General features: G+C 42.2%; 1 protein-coding gene across 1 annotated transcript in view; it reads right to left on the bottom strand.

The window, feature by feature from the left end:
• The window catches only part of LOC110287703 (vomeronasal type-2 receptor 116-like), a 102883-nt gene that overhangs the window by 26332 nt on the left and 59643 nt on the right, over positions 1 to 16908 (bottom strand). The window contains 2 exon segments of the mRNA XM_085841839.1: positions 2093 to 2216; positions 2974 to 3201. Coding sequence (XP_085697965.1) covers positions 2093 to 2216; positions 2974 to 3201 — 352 coding nt within the window.

The following is a 16908-nucleotide window of genomic DNA, read 5'->3' as shown; positions in this document are numbered from 1 at the left end:
GGCACTCCGCTACACTGATGCATCAAGCCTTCACAGGACTAAGTGCCTGTCTTCCCTGTGATGACCGACAAGACAATTCTCTGCGACATATATGTCTGAAGCCATGGATCACTCCATGTGAACTCCTTGGTTGGTGGTTTAGTCCCTGGAAACTCTGGGGTGATCTGGTTGGTGAATATTGTTGTTCTTCCTATGGTATTGCAAACACCTTCAGCTCCCTCAGTTTATTCTCTAAGTCCTCCTTTGGGAACTCAGTGCTCAGTTCAATGATTGGCTGGGAGTATCCACCTCTGTATTTGTCAGGCTCTGGCACAAAACTTTTACTACATGTTTAATCCTACCCTCAAATGATGGTAGGATATTGGTAGTATAAGCCTTGAGGGAGTAACCAACCAATGTCTGATTTGACTCCATGGGATTAAAATCATTCCTGACTGTATTTGAGCAAACCAGGAACCAGCAACTATATAGATCAAAGACATCAGGTAAAACCAAAACAACTCATATCAAAATGCGACTTCTAAATATATTCTACCATGCTCATAGATCAATGAAATATTCAGCAGTCATCAGATAGGCTTCATTCTTTATTCCTACAGCAGAAAGTAGTAAATACAAAAACACAATCCAGATAATATGTGAGACACACACACAAACACACACATATACACACAGAGAGAAAGACAGACAGAAAGAGAGACACACACAGAGAGAGAGAGAGAGAGAGAGAGAGAGAGAGAGAGAGAGAGAGAGAGAAAACAATCGACAGCTCCAGGTGAGGTGTCTCTACATCTATTCCTTCCTTTCAAAGTTCCGAACACGTCAAAGAAAATGTAGCAAAAGTGTATGGGAGTCAGATGAGACAGAGGACACCAGAAGAACAATACTTTCTATAACAAATATGCAATGCTTACATGAACACACAGAAAATGCAGCAGGAATCACAGTGCCTACAGAGGTCTGCACTAGGTCCTCTGCATATATATACTAGAGATTTCAGTGTAGGGATTTTATGGGACCCTTACGCAAGTGAGTCTCTGATTCTTGAGTGCTCTCTTGGAATTTCTATTTTTCTACTGTCTTTTCTTCTATAGCTTCAAATTTTTAAAAAATATTATTATACTTTATTTTATTCTGTTTTGTTGCTATAGAAACATGCTCAATTCTAATGAGAGACAAATAAGGAGTAGATGTGGATGAGAGAGGAGATGTAAAGAAATCTGGAAAAATGGAGTGAGGGAAAATATAGTCAGATTATATATGTGAGAAAATAATCTATGGTCAACAAAAAGTAGACAAACATTTTACATGAATATCTAACATGAAATACATATAAACAAAAGAAACTTAGCAATGACAGAGATTAAATATATGTACTGGATACCCTCAGAGCTCCTTCGAATTATACCACCAATCAAAGAAAACACATGGTGGAACTTGTGGCTCTAGTTATATCTGTAGGAGAGGATGGCCTACTCAGTTATCAGTGGGAGGAGAGGCCCTTGGTCCTGTGAAGGTTCTATGCCCCAGTATAGGGGAATGCCAGGACCAGGAATGGGAGTGGGTTGGTTGGGGAGCAGGGGGAGGCAGGAAGGGATAGGGGATTTTCAGAGGGAAAACTAGGAAAGAGGATAACATTTGAAATATAAATAAAGACAATATCTAATTAAAAAATATATGTACTGGAGAAATCAAACCTAACTTCATAGTCACCTAATGTATAAAACAACAATAAAAACAACAACAACAATCCCTGTACTTGAAATAAAGATAAATAGAAGATGTGAGGAATCCAAGTATTAAGTGAATCCTGCACGTGAGTGAGGATTGTTTGAAAATATAAAGAAATGGTGCTAAAAACACTGTGTCCATGGTGAAATGAAACAGACCATTAATTTGTGGGAAAAATATATACAATGGATCTTCAATATAAGTCAAGGATGATTTCAATATCTAGTGTGTGATCAATGCTTAAATTTCTAATAATGGAATAAGAGATAATGTCTTACTTATCTCCAGTATTTTCCCATTGCCTTAGATATAGCACACTCCTGTGGACAAGCTGAAACCTTTTATGTAAGCCGGTATTTACCTGTCTCATTGGAAATCTCAATGTCTGCACAGGGAGTGCAATCAAAGCAGCAGACAGCCTTGCCTTCCTGGGCAGCTTTCCTGAATCCAGGCCTACAGCTCTCACTGCACACAGACTGAGGAATCTAAGAGAAATTAAATATATTAGCAAATTACTGGGCTTCTCTGGAAATTTTGAGTAAATAGAGCATTTCTGAGTATAATTAAGTAGTTACTTTTCAAATGTTTACACCTGCATATGAAGGTAACAGGTTTTGATATTGCTATTTTTACCAGGTTTTGGGCTGCATAACCCACATATTTAAAATCTGGGTCAAACCTGAAGACGTTGATAAGTAAGTATAGGTATTTAAAGTAGTGTTCAAGAAAGTCATGATATGCATTTAGATTTAATGTGTCTCTATGATTAATGGCTACTAGTGGGAACTTTTATATTAAAAGTGGTTGTTAATATTGACTGACAATTTTACAGGTCTTGGATTCATCGTGGAAGTAAATCTTAGGCATTTCCATGAGTAATTTTATGCTTGCACCTACCAGAGATAAGAAAAACCACCAAAAGTTGGGGGTCAGCATTTCACTGTCACTCACAGAATTAAAAGGCGATAGGAGTGAGCAAACATATTTTTGATTTCTAATTTCACTGTATTTCTGGTCTATGAACATGTTGTCATCACCTCCTCTGCCTTTTAAAACATCCTTTTCTGACAATATAATGAGTGCTCACAGAGTCAGCAAAATCAACCTGCCCTCTCCTCTGTTGCTTTTGTGAAGATCCTTATGAGTTTATTGGTATTGATTGAGAGTTCAATGATCATGACATACTGAGAATTACCTTAGTTTTTATGAAAGGTTAGAGCAGTAAGAGAAGTCACAACTCACCTTTGTAAACCCTATAGGCCACTGTATCATCTGTTCACATAAAGAGAACTGTAGACCTTGCAGAGCATTTAGAGAATAGGTTCCTACTTTCACCTTTAATCCAAGACCACTTGGAAAATTCCAAAAATTAAGAATGTCATACTGTGCATCTAAGTTTCCTCCCCCATGTGTTGCTCTGTGTCTTTTGACATGACTTTTCATTATCGTGTTCTTTAGGAAAGGGTGAAACTAAAAGAAATACAAAAATATATGTTTTAAAACATAAGAATTAATAAAAGATTTTTTAAGCACTACAAAGAATCTCATTTGACACACCCATTTCCAATAGAAATAGTGAAAGTCATGAAACCAGGACAGCTGTGTCACAGTTCCAGCAAAGGTAAACCAAATGCCTGCATCACTGTCATTCAGTTTCTCTTTCAGTTTTGGCCTCTGTCTTTTGCATGCTTGGGAACTTTCTGTATTATGATTCATTACATATTGTTTCCTGAGAAAATTATGTCTAAATAGTTAGTAAAGTCAAAAACTTACTATTCCTTCTGCTTTTTATGGAAATAATTTTACTTGGTCCCATTCGGAATTGTTCTTATGTTCCAGAGAGCATGATAAGCATGAATAAGCACAAACCGAGAAAATTCTTAATGGGGCCATGACTCTAGGGATCTTCTTGGGTATATACCCTAGGCAAACCCAAATATTATAGGTGGAACAGGTTAAACTTAGAAATATTAGACAAACTCTTACTGGCCAGGAGAATTGGTAACACCTAGAGCTCTCTGAAAATGTAGTCTAAGCACAGGGAATCGTATACCATATAATAAACGTGGAGGGATAGAACTCAGTAAATAAGATAGATGGACTAGAATAAACTTTTACTATTTAACAGTAAACACATTAAAATTATATAAATAAAAACATTACACATTAGTATTTACTATTCATGTAACAACCAGTTCAGTTATTTCTTTGTGTCGAGCAAAATACTGCAAGCTCAAATGCAGGCTGTCCTACGATAAATACGTTTGCTTTGCTGGAGACATTCCTTAAATTCTTTGAATTGGGTTCTAGGGTAGATAATAAAATAAAATCTCTTCTATTTGTACTTTCTAATTTTGATTGAACTTCTAACCTCAAGGATATAATGAAAAATGAAAAACATGTCTGGAGACAAAATGATATCATCCGTATTTCTTGGATAATCATTAGGCTGTCTTTCTTCTGTGGAACCAGTATAAATGAAGAACCAACCCGACTGCTAGTTACACAGAGCTTTGTGAATCCCCTGACAGTGATGCCGAGGTCTCCTCTCTCACTGATATACTATCTTCTCCTGAGGAACCCTAACAACATTCAGTATGGATCCCTGGCCCTCAACTCTTTTAAACCCAGGTTATAAGAAGCATCAGTAGAAAAAGCACCGGGGTAGCTAGGGCGCAGGGTCGGCTGACACTCGCCAGCTACCCACAACACCCGCCACAGGATCTTAAGACTTCTGGTGAGTGGAACACAGCTTCTGCTCCAATCCAATTGTGCGTGGGACCTGAGACTGCATTAGTTAGGGAAGCAGAAACCGGCCTGAGTAGGGCCAAAGGCCTCATCCGGCCGGATCAGGACTGGGGTAGCTAGAGCGCAGGGTCGGCTGACATTCGCCAGCTACCACGACCCCCGCCACAGGATTTTGAGACTGCTGGTGAGTGGAACACAGCTTCTGCTCCAGTCCAATCACGCGGGACCTGAGACTGCTTTGGTTGGGGAGGCAGAAATCCGGCCTACGTAGGGCCACAAGCCTCTTCTGGTCAGAAAAGCACCAGGGTAGCTAGGGCCCAGGGTCGGCTGACACTCCCCAGCTACCCACAACACCCGCCACAGGATCTTAAGACTTCTGGAGAGTGGAACACAGCTTCTGCTCCAATCTTTAAACAGTGACAACGACAACAACTAACCCCAGAGATTACCAGATGGCGAAAGGTAAACATAATAATCTTACTAACAGAAACCAAGACCACTCACCATCATCAGAACCCAGCACTCCCACTTCGCTCAGTCCAGGGCACCCCAACACACCGGAAAAGCTAGACACGGATCTAAAAGCATATCTCCTGATGATGGTAGAGGACTTCAAGAAGGACCTTAATAACACACTTAAAGAAATACAAAGGAACACTGGTAAATAGGTAGAAGACAGTAAAGAGGAAGCACAAAAATCCCTTAAAGAATTGCAGGAGAACACTGCTAAAGAGTTACAAATCATTAAAGAAAAACAGGATAACCTAATCAAACAGGTAGAAGTCCTTAATGAAAAACAGGAAAACACATCCAAACAGATGATGGAAATGAACAAAACCATACTAGACCTAAAAAGGGAAGTAGACACAATAAAGAAAACCCAAAATGAGGCAACACTGGAGATAGAAACCCTAGGAAAGAAATCTAGAAACATAGATACGAGCATCAGCAACAGAATACAAGAGATAGAAGAGAGAATCTCAGGTGCAGAAGACTCCATAGAGAACATCAGCACAACAATCAAGGAAAATGTAAAATGCAAAAAGATCCTAACTCAAAACATCCAAGAAATACAGGACACAATGAGAAGACCAAACCTACGGATAATAGGAGTGGATGAGAATGAAGATTTTCAACTCAAAGGACCAGCAAACATCTTCAACAAAATTATAGAAGAAAACTTCCCAAATCTAAAGAAAGAGATGCCCATGAACATACAAGAAGCCCACAGAACTCCAAATAGACTGGACCAGAAAAGAAATACCTCCCGACACATAATAATCAGAACAACAAATATTCTAAATAAAGATAGAATACTAAAAGCAGTAAGAGAAAAAGGCCAAGTAACATATAAAGGCAAGCCTATCAGAATTACACCAGATTTTTCACCAGAGACTATGAAAGCCAGAAGATCCTGGACAGATGTTATACAGACACTAAAAGAACACAAATTCCAGCCCAAGCTACTATACCCAGCCAAACTCTCAATTAACATAGATGGAGAAACCAAAGTATTCCACACCAAAACCAAATTCACACATTATCTCTCCACGAATCCAGCCCTTCAAAGGATAATAACAGAAAAAAACCAATACAAGGACAGGAACCACGCCCTAGAAACAACAAGAAGGTAATCCCTCAACAAACCTAAAAGAAGACAGCCACAAGAACAGAATGCAAACTTTAACAACAAAAATAACAGGAAACAACAATTACTTTTCCTTAATATCTCTTAATATCAATGGACTCAACTCCCCGATAAAAAGACATAGACTAACAAACTGGCTACATAAACAAGAACCAACATTTTGCTGCTTACAGGAAACTCATCTCAGAGAAAAAGATAGACACTACCTCAGAATGAAAGGCTGGAAAACAATTTTCCAAGCAAATGGTATGAAGAAACGAGCTGGAGTAGCCATTCTAATATCTGATAAGATTGAAATCCAACCCAAAGTCATTAAAAAAGACAGGGAGGGACACTTCATACTCATCAAAGGTAAAATCCTCCAAGAGGAACATTCAATCCTGAATATCTATGCTCCAAATACAAAGGCAGCCACATTCATTAAAGAAACTTTAGTAAATCTCAAAGCACACATTGCACCTCATACAATAATAGTGGGAGACTTCAACACACCACTTTCACCAATGGACAGATCATGGAAACAGAAACTAAACAGGGACACAGAGAAACTAAGAGAAATTATGAATCAAATGGATCTGGCAGATATCTACAGAACATTCTATCCTAAAACAAAAGGATATACCTTCTTCTCAGCACCTCATGGTACCTTCTCCAAAACTGACCACATAATTGGTCACAAAACAGGCCTCAACAGATACAAAAATATTGAAATTTTCCCATGCATCCTATCAGATCACCATGGACTAAGGCTGATCTTCAATAACAAAATAAATAATAGAAAGCCAACCTTCACGTGGAAACTGAAAAACACTCTTCTCAATGATACCTTGGTCGGGGTAGCAGGAGCGCAGGGTTGCCTGACACCCGCCAGCTACCCACGACCCCCGCCGCAGGATTTTGGGACTGCTGGTGAGTGGAACACAGCTTCTGCTCCAATCCAATTGTGCGGGACCTGAGACTGCATTAGTTAGGGAAGCAGAAACCGGCCTGAGTAGGGCCACAGGCCTCATCCGGCCGGATCAGCTCCGGGGTAGCGGGAGCGCAGGGTTGCCTGACACCCGCCAGCTACCCACGACCACCGCCGCAGGATTTTGGGACTGCTGGTGAGTGGAACACAGCTTCTGCTCCAATCCAATTGCGCAGGACCTGAGACTGCATTAGTTAGGGAAGCAGAAACCGGCCTGAGTAGGGCCACAGGCCTCATCCGGCCGGATCAGCGCTAGGGTAGCGGGAGCGCAGGGTTGCCTGACACCCGCCAGCTACCCACGACCCCCGCCTCAGGATTTTGGGACTGCTGGTGAGTGGAACACAGCTTCTGCTCCAGTCCAATCACGCGGGACCTGAGACTGCTCTGGTTGGGGAGAGAGAAATCCGGCCTACATAGGGCCACAACCCTCTTCCGGTCAGAAAAGCACCAGGGCAGCTGGGGCGCAGGGTCTGCTGACACTCGCCAGCTACCCACAACACCCGCCACAGGATCTTAAGACTTCTGGTGAGTGGAGCACAGCTTCTGCTCCAATCCAATTGCGCGGGACCTGAGACTGCATTAGTTAGGGAAGCAGAAACCGGCCTGAGTAGGACCACAGGCCTCACCCGGCTGGATCAGCGCCTGGGTAGAGCGCAGGGTTGCCTGACACCCGCCAGCTACCCACGAACCCCGCCGCAGGATTTTGGGACTGCTGGTGAGTGGAACACAGCTTCAGCTCCAATCCAATTGCGCGGGACCTGAGACTGCATTAGTTAGGGAAGCAGAAACCGGCCTGAGTAGGGCCACAGGCCTCATCCGGCCGGATCAGCGCCGGGGTAGCGGGAGCGCAGGGTTGCCTGACACCCGCCAGCTACCCACGACCCCCGCCGCAGGATTTTGGGACTGCTGGTGAGTGGAACACAGCTTCTGTTCCAGTCCAATCACGCGGGACCTGAGACTGCTCTGGTTGGGGAGAGAGAAATCCAGCCTACATAGGGCCACAACCCTCTTCCGGTCAGAAAAGCACCGGGGCAGCTGGGGTGCAGGGTCGGCTGACACTCGCCAGCTACCCACCACACCCGCCACAGGATCTTAAGACTTCTGGTGAGTGGAGCACAGCTTCTGCTCCAATCCAATTGCGCGGGACCTGAGACTGCATTAGTTAGGGAAGCAGAAACCGGCCTGAGTAGGACCACAGGCCTCACCCGGCTGGATCAGCGCCGGGGTAGAGCGCAGGGTTGCCTGACACCCGCCAGCTACCCACGACCCCCGCCGCAGGATTTTGGGACTGCTGGTGAGTGGAACACAGCTTCAGCTCCAATCCAATTGCGCGGGACCTGAGACTGCATTAGTTAGGGAAGCAGAAACCGGCCTGAGTAGGGCCACAGGCCTCATCCGGCCGGATCAGCGCCGGGGTAGCGGGAGCGCAGGGTTGCCTGACACCCGCCAGCTACCCACGACCCCCGCCGCAGGATTTTGGGACTGCTGGTGAGTGGAACACAGCTTCTGTTCCAGTCCAATCACGCGGGACCTGAGACTGCTCTGGTTGGGGAGAGAGAAATCCAGCCTACATAGGGCCACAACCCTCTTCCGGTCAGAAAAGCACCGGGGCAGCTGGGGTGCAGGGTCGGCTGACACTCGCCAGCTACCCACCACACCCGCCACAGGATCTTAAGACTTCTGGTGAGTGGAGCACAGCTTCTGCTCCAATCCAATTGCGCGGGACCTGAGACTGCATTAGTTAGGGAAGCAGAAACCGGCCTGAGTAGGACCACAGGCCTCACCCGGCTGGATCAGCGCCGGGGTAGCGGGAGCGCAGGGTTGCCTGACACCCGCCAGCTACCCACGACCCCCGCCGCAGGATTTTGGGACTGCTGGTGAGTGGAACACAGCTTCAGCTCCAATCCAATTGCGCGAGACCTGAGACTGCATTAGTTAGGGAAGCAGAAACCGGCCTAAGTAGGGCCACAGGCCTCATCCGGCCGGATCAGCGCCGGGGTAGCGGAAGCGCAGGGTTGCCTGACACCCGCCAGCTACCCACGACCCCCGCCGCAGGATTTTGGGACTGCTGGTGAGTGGAACACAGCTTCTGTTCCAGTCCAATCACGCGGGACCTGAGACTGCTCTGGTTGGGGAGAGAGAAATCCGGCCTACATAGGGCCACAACCCTCTTCCGGTCAGAAAAGCACCGGGGCAGCTGGGGCGCAGGGTCGGCTGACACTCACCAGCTACCCACAACACCCACCACAGGATCTTAAGACTTCTGGAGAGTGGAACACAGCTTCTGCTCCAATCCAATTGCACGCGGGACCAGAGACTGCATTAGTTAGGGAAGCAGAAAAACGGCCTGTGTAGGACCACAGGCCTCTTCCGGCTGGACCAGCACCGGGGTACCGTCAGCTACCCACGACCCCCGCCGCAGGATTTAGAGACTGCTGGTGAGTGGAACACAGCTTCTGCTCCAATCTTTAAACAGTGACAACGATAACAACTAACCCCAGAGATTACCAGATGGCGAAAGGTAAACGTAATAATCTTACTAACAGAAACCAAGACCACTCACCATCATCAGAACCCAGCACCCCCACTTCGCCCAGTCCAGGGCACCCCAACACACCAGAAAAGCTAGACACGGATTTAAAAGCATATCTCCTGATGATGATAGAGAACTTCAAGAAGGACTTTAATAACACACTTAAAGAAATGCAGGAGAACACTGCTAAACAGGCAGAAGACAATAAAGAGAAAGCACAAAAATCCCTTAAAGAATTGCAGGAGAACACTGCTAAAGAGTTACAAATCCTTAAAGAAAAACACGATAACATAATCAAACAGGTAGAAGTCCTTACAGAAAAACAGGAAAACACATCCAAACAGATGATGGAAATGAACAAAATCATACTAGACCTAAAAAGGGAAGTAGACACAATAAAGAAAACCCAAAATGAGGCAACACTGGAGATAGAAACCCTAGGAAAGAAATCTAGAACCATAGATACGAGCATCAGCAACAGAATACAAGAGATGGAAGAGAGAATCTCAGGTGCAGAAGATTCCATAGAGAACATTGGCACAACAATCAAGGAAAATGTAAAATGCAAAAAGATCCTAACTCAAAACATCCAAGAAATACAGGACGCAATGAGAAGACCAAACCTACGGATAATAGGAGTGGATGAGAATGAAGATTTTCAACTCAAAGGACCAGCAAACATCTTCAACAAAATTATAGAAGAAAACTTCCCAAATCTAAAGAAAGAGATGCCCATGAACATACAAGAAGCCTACAGAACTCCAAATAGACTGGACCAGAAAAGAAATACCTCCCGACACATAATAATCAGAACAACAAATATTCTAAATAAAGATAGAATACTAAAAGCAGTAAGAGAAAAAGGCCAAGTAACATATAAAGGCAAGCCTATCAGAATTACACCAGATTTTTCAACAGAGACTATGAAAGCCAGAAGATCCTGGACGGATGTTATACAGACACTAAAAGAACACAAATTCCAGCCCAGGCTACTATACCCAGCCAAACTCTCAATTAACATAGATGGAGAAACCAAAGTATTCCACGACAAAACCAAATTCACACATTATCTCTCCACGAATCCAGCCCTTCAAAGGATAATAACAGAAAAAAACCAATACAAGGACAGGAACCACGCCCTAGAAACAACAAGAAGGTAATCCCTCAACAAACCTAAAAGAAGACAGCCACAAGAACAAAATGCCAACTTTAACAACAAAAATAACAGGAAACAACAATTACTTTTCCTTAATATCTCTTAATATCAATGGACTCAACTCCCCGATAAAAAGACATAGACTAACAAACTGGCTACACAAACAAGACCCAACATTTTGCTGCTTACAGGAAACTCATCTCAGAGAAAAGGATAGACACTACCTCAGAATGAAAGGCTGGAAAACAATTTTCCAAGCAAATGGCATGAAGAAACAAGCTGGAGTAGCCATTCTAATATCTGATAAGTTTGACTTCCAACCCAAAGTCATTAAAAAAGACAGGGAGGGACACTTCATACTCATCAAAGGTAAAATCCTCCAAGAGGAACTATCAATCCTGAATATCTATGCTCCAAATACAAAGGCAGCCACATTCATTAAAGAAACTTTAGTAAAGCTCAAAGCACACATTGCACCTCATACAATAATAGTGGGAGACTTCAACACACCACTTTCAACAATGGACAGATCATGGAAACAGAAACTAAACAGGGACACAGTGAAACTAAGAGAAATTATGAATCAAATGGATCTGGCAGATATCTACAGAACATTTTACCCTAAAACAAAAGGATACACCTTCTTCTCAGCACCTCATGGTACCTTCTCCAAAATTGACCACGTAATTGGGCACAAAACAGGACTCAACAGATACAAAAACATTGAAATTGTCCCATGCATCCTATCAGATCACCATGGACTAAAGCTGATCTTCAATAACAAAATAAATAATAGAAAGCCAACCTTCACGTGGAAACTGAACAACACTCTTCTCAATGATACCTTGGTCAAGGAAGGAATAAAGAAAGAAATTAAGGACTTTTCAGAGTTCAATGAAAATGAAGCCACAACATACCCAAACTTATGGGACGCAATGAAAGCATTTCTAAGAGGAAAACTCATAGCTCTGAGTGCCTCCAAAAGGAAACTAGAGAGAGCACACATTAGCAGCTTGACAACACACCTAAAAGCACTAGAACAAAAGGAAGCAAATTCACCCAAGAGGAGTAGACAGCAGGAAATAATCAAACTCAGGGGTGAAATCAACCAAGTGGAAACAAGAAAAACTATTCAAAGAATCAACCAATCAAGGAGCTGGTTCTTTGAGAAAATCAACAAGATAGATAAACCCTTAGCCAGACTCACTAGAGGGCACAGGGAAAGCATCCTAATTAACAAAATCAGAAATGAAAAAGGAGACATAACAACAGATCCTGAAGACATCCAAAACACCATCAGATCCTTCTACCAAAGGCTATACTCAACAAAACTGGAGAACCTGGATGAAATGGAGAAGTTCCTAGACAGATACCAGGTTCCAAAGTTGAATCAAGATCAGGATAATGATCTAAACAGCCCTATATCCCCCAAAGAAATAGAAGCAGTCATTAATAGTCTCCCAACCAAAAAAAGCCCAGGACCAGATGGGTTTAGTGCAGAGTTCTATCAGACCTTCAAAGAAGATCTAATCCCAGTTCTTCACAAACTATTCCACAAAATAGAAACAGAAGGTACTCTACCCAACTCATTCTATGAAGCCACAATTACTCTGATACCTAAACCACAAAAAGACCCAACAAAGATAGAAAACTTCAGACCAATATCCCTTATGAATATTGATGCAAAAATCCTCAATAAAGTTCTTGCTAACCGAATCCAAGAACACATCAAAACAATCATCCATCCTGACCAAGTAGGTTTCATTCCAGGGATGCAGGGATGGTTCAATATACGGAAATCCATCAACGTAATCCAGTATATAAACAAACTCAAAGAAAAAAACCACATGGTCATCTCCTTAGATGCGGAAAAAGCATTTGACAAGATCCAACACCCATTCATGATAAAAGTCTTAGAAAGATCAGGAATTCAAGGCCCATACCTAAACATGATAAAAGCAATCTACAGCAAACCAGTAGCCAACATCAAAGTAAATGGTGAGAAGCTTGAAGCAATCCCTCTAAAATCAGGGACTAGACAAGGCTGTCCACTTTCTCCATACCTATTCAACATTGTACTTGAAGTCCTAGCCAGAGCAATTCGACAACAAAAGGAGATCAAAGGGATACAAATTGGAAAAGATGAAGTCAAAATATCACTTTTTGCAGATGATATGATAGTATATATAAGTGACCCTAAAAATTCCACCAGAGAACTCCTAAGCCTGATAAACAGCTTCGGTGAAGTAGCTGGATATAAAATTAACTCAAACAAATCAATGGCCTTTCTCTACACAAAGAATAAACAGGCTGAGAAAGAAATTAGGGAAACAACACCCTTCTCAATAGTCACAAATAATATAAAATATCTTGGCGTGACTCTAACTAAGGAAGTGAAAGATCTGTATAATAAAAACTTCAAGTCCCTGAAGAAAGAAATTATAGAAGATCTCAGAAGACGGAAAGATCTCCCATGCTCATGGATTGGCAGGATCAACATTGTAAAAATGGCTATCTTGCCAAAAGCAATCTACAGATTCAATGCAATCCCCATCAAAATTCCAAATCAATTCTTCAACGAATTAGAAAGTGCAATCTGCAAATTCATCTGGAATAACAAAAAACCTAGGATAGCAAAAACTCTTCTCAAGGATAAAAGAACCTCTGGTGGAATCACCATGCCGGACCTAAAGCTCTACTACAGAGCAATTGTGATAAAAACTGCATGGTACTGGTATAGTGACAGACAAATAGACCAATGGAATAGAATTGAAGACCCAGAAATGAACCCACACACCTATGGTCACTTGATCTTCGACAAGGGAGCTAAAAACATCCAGTGGAAGAAAGACAGCATTTTCAACAAATGGTGCTGGCACAACTAGTTGTTAACATGTAGAAGAATGCGAATCGATCCATTCCTATCTCCTTGTACTAAGGTCAAGTCTAAGTGGATCAAGGAACTTCACATAAAACCAGAGACACTGAAACTTATAGAGGAGAAAGTGGGGAAAAGCCTTGAAGATATGGGCACAGGGGAAAAATTCCTGAATAGAACAGTAATGGCTTGTGCTGTAAGATCGAGAATTGACAAGTGGGACCTCATGAAACTACAAAGCTTCTGCAAGGCTAAAGACACCATCAATAAGACAAAAAAAACCACCAACAGATTGGGAAAGGATCTTCACCTATCCTAAATCAGATAAGGGACTAATATCCAATATATATAAAGAACTCAAGAAGGTGGACTCCAGAAAGTCAAATAACCCCATTAAAAAATGGGGCTCAGAACTGAACAAAGAATTCTCACCTGAGGAATACCGAATGGCAGAGAAGCACCTGAAAAAATGTTCAACATCCTTAATCATCAGGGAAATGCAAATCAAAACAACCCTGAGATTCCACCTCACACCAGTCAGAATGGCTAAGATCAAAAATTCAGGTGACAGCAGATGCTGGCGAGGATGTTGAGAAAGAGGAACACTCCTCCATTGTTGGTGGGATTGCAAGCTTTTACAACCACTCTGGAAATCAGTCTGGCGGTTCCTCAGAAAATTGGACATAGTACTACCGGAGGATCCAGCAATACCTCTCCTGGGCATATATCCAGAAGATGTCCCAACCGGTAAAAAGGACACATGCTCCACTATGTTCATAGCAGCCCTATTTATAATAGCCAGAAGCTGGAAAGAACCCAGATGTCCCTCAACAGAGGAATGGATACAGAAATTATGGTACATTTACACAATGGAGTACTACTCAGCTATTAAAAAGAATGAATTTATGAAATTCCTAGCCAAATGGATGGACCTGGAGGGCATCATCTTGAGTGAAGTAACACAATCACAAAAGAACTCACACAATATGTATTCATTGATAAGTGGATATTAGCCCAAAACTTAGGATACCCAAGATATAAGATACAATTTGATAAACGCATGAAACTCAAGAAGAATGAAGACCAAAGTGTGGACACTGTGCACCTTCTTAGAATTGGGAACAAAACACCCATGGAAGGAGTTACAGAGACAAAGTTCGTAGCTGTGATGAAAGGATGGACCATTTAGAGACTGCTGTATCCAGGGATCCGTCCCATAATCAGCTTCTAAACGCTGACACCATTGCATACACTAGCAAGATTTTGCTGAAAGGACCCAAATATAGCTGTCTCTTGTGAGACGATGCCGGGGCCTAGCAAACACAGGAGTGGATGTTCACAGTCAGCTATTGGATGTATCACAGGCCTCCCAATGGAGAAGCTAGAGAAAGTACCCAAGGAGCTAAAGGGATCTGCAACCCTATTGTTGGAACAACATGATGTACTAACCAGAACCCTGGAGCTCTTGTCTCTAGCTGCATATGTATCGAAAGATGGCGTAGTCGGCCATCAATGGAAAGAGAGGCCCATTGGACTTGCAAACTTTATATGCCCCAATATAGGGGAATGCCAGGGCCAAAAGAATGGGAATGGGTGGGTAGGGAAGTGGGGGGCGCTATGGGGCACTTTTGGGATAGTATTGGAAATGTAATTGAGGAAAATATGTAATAAAAATATAAAAAAAATGATACCTTGGTCAAGGAAGGAATAAAGAAAGAAATTAAGGACTTTTTAGAGTTCAGTGAAAATGAAGCCACAACATACCCAAACTTATGGGACCAATGAAAGCATTTCTAAGAGGAAAACTCATAGCTCTGAGTGCCTCCAAAAGGAAACTAGAGAGAGCACACATTAGCAGCTTGACATCATACCTAAAAGCACTAGAACAAAAGGAAGCAAATTCACCCAAGAGGAGTAGACCGCAGGAAATAATCAAACTCAGGGGCGAAATCAACCAAGTGGAAACAAGAAGAACTATTCAAAGAATCAACCAATCAAGGAGCTGGTTCTTTGAGAAAATCAACAAGATAGATAAACCCTTAGCCAGACTCACTAGAGGGCACAGGGAAAGCATCCTAATTAACAAAATCAGAAATGAAAAAGGAGACATAACAACACATCCTGAAGACATCCAAAACACCATCAGATCCTTCTACCAAAGGCTATACTCAACAAAACTGGAGAACCTGGATGAAATGGAGAAGTTTCTAGACAGATACCAGGTACCAAAGTTGAATCAAGATCAGGTTAATGATCTAAACAGCCCTATATCCCCCAAAGAAATAGAAGCAGTCATTAATAGTCTCCCAACTAAAAAAAGCCCAGGACCAGATGGGTTTAGTGCAGAGTTCTATCAGACCTTCAAAGAAGATCTAATCCCAGTTCTTCACAAACTATTCCACAAAATAGAAACAGAAGGTACTCTACCCAACTCATTCTATGAAGCCACAATTACTCTGATACCTAAACCAGAAAAAGACCCAACAAAGATAGAAAACTTCAGAACAATATCCCTTATGAATATTGATGCAAATATCCTCAATAAAGTTCTTGCTAACCGAATCCAAGAACACATCAAAACAATCATCCATCCTGACCAAGTAGGTTTCATCCCAGGGATGCAGGGATGGTTCAATATACGGAAATGCAACAATGTATTCCAGTATATAAACAAACTCAAAGACAAAAACCACATGGTCATCTCGTTAGATGTGGAGAAAGCATTTGACAAGATCCAACACCCATTCATGATAAAAGTCTTAGAAAGATCAGGAATTCAAGGCCCATACCTAAACATGATAAAAGCAATCTACAGCAAACCAGTAGCCAACATCAAAGTAAATGGTGAGAAGCTTGAAGCAATCCCTCTAAAATCAGGGACTAGACAAGGCTGTCCACTCTCTCCATACCTATTCAACATTGTACTTGAAGTCCTAGCCAGAGCAATTCGACAACAAAAGGAGATCAAAGGGATACAAATTGGAAAAGATGAAGTCAAAATATCACTCTTTGCAGATGATATGATAGTATATATAAGTGACCCTAAAAATTCCACCAGAGAACTCCTAAGCCTGATAAACAGCTTCGGTGAAGTAGCTGGATATAAAATTAACTCAAACAAATCAATGGCCTTTCTCTACACAAAGAATAAACAGGCTGAGAAAGAAATTAGGGAAACAACACCCTTCTCAATAGTCACAAATAATATAAAATATCTTGGCGTGACTCTAACTAAGGAAGTGAAAGA

This window comes from Mus caroli, unplaced genomic scaffold, assembly GCF_978045245.1.
Source record: "Mus caroli unplaced genomic scaffold, Mus_caroli_1 scaffold_8, whole genome shotgun sequence".
Taxonomy (NCBI): Eukaryota; Metazoa; Chordata; class Mammalia; order Rodentia; family Muridae; genus Mus; species Mus caroli.
Note: the sequence above shows the minus strand (reverse complement) of the source record. Positions and strands in the feature narration are given on the sequence as shown.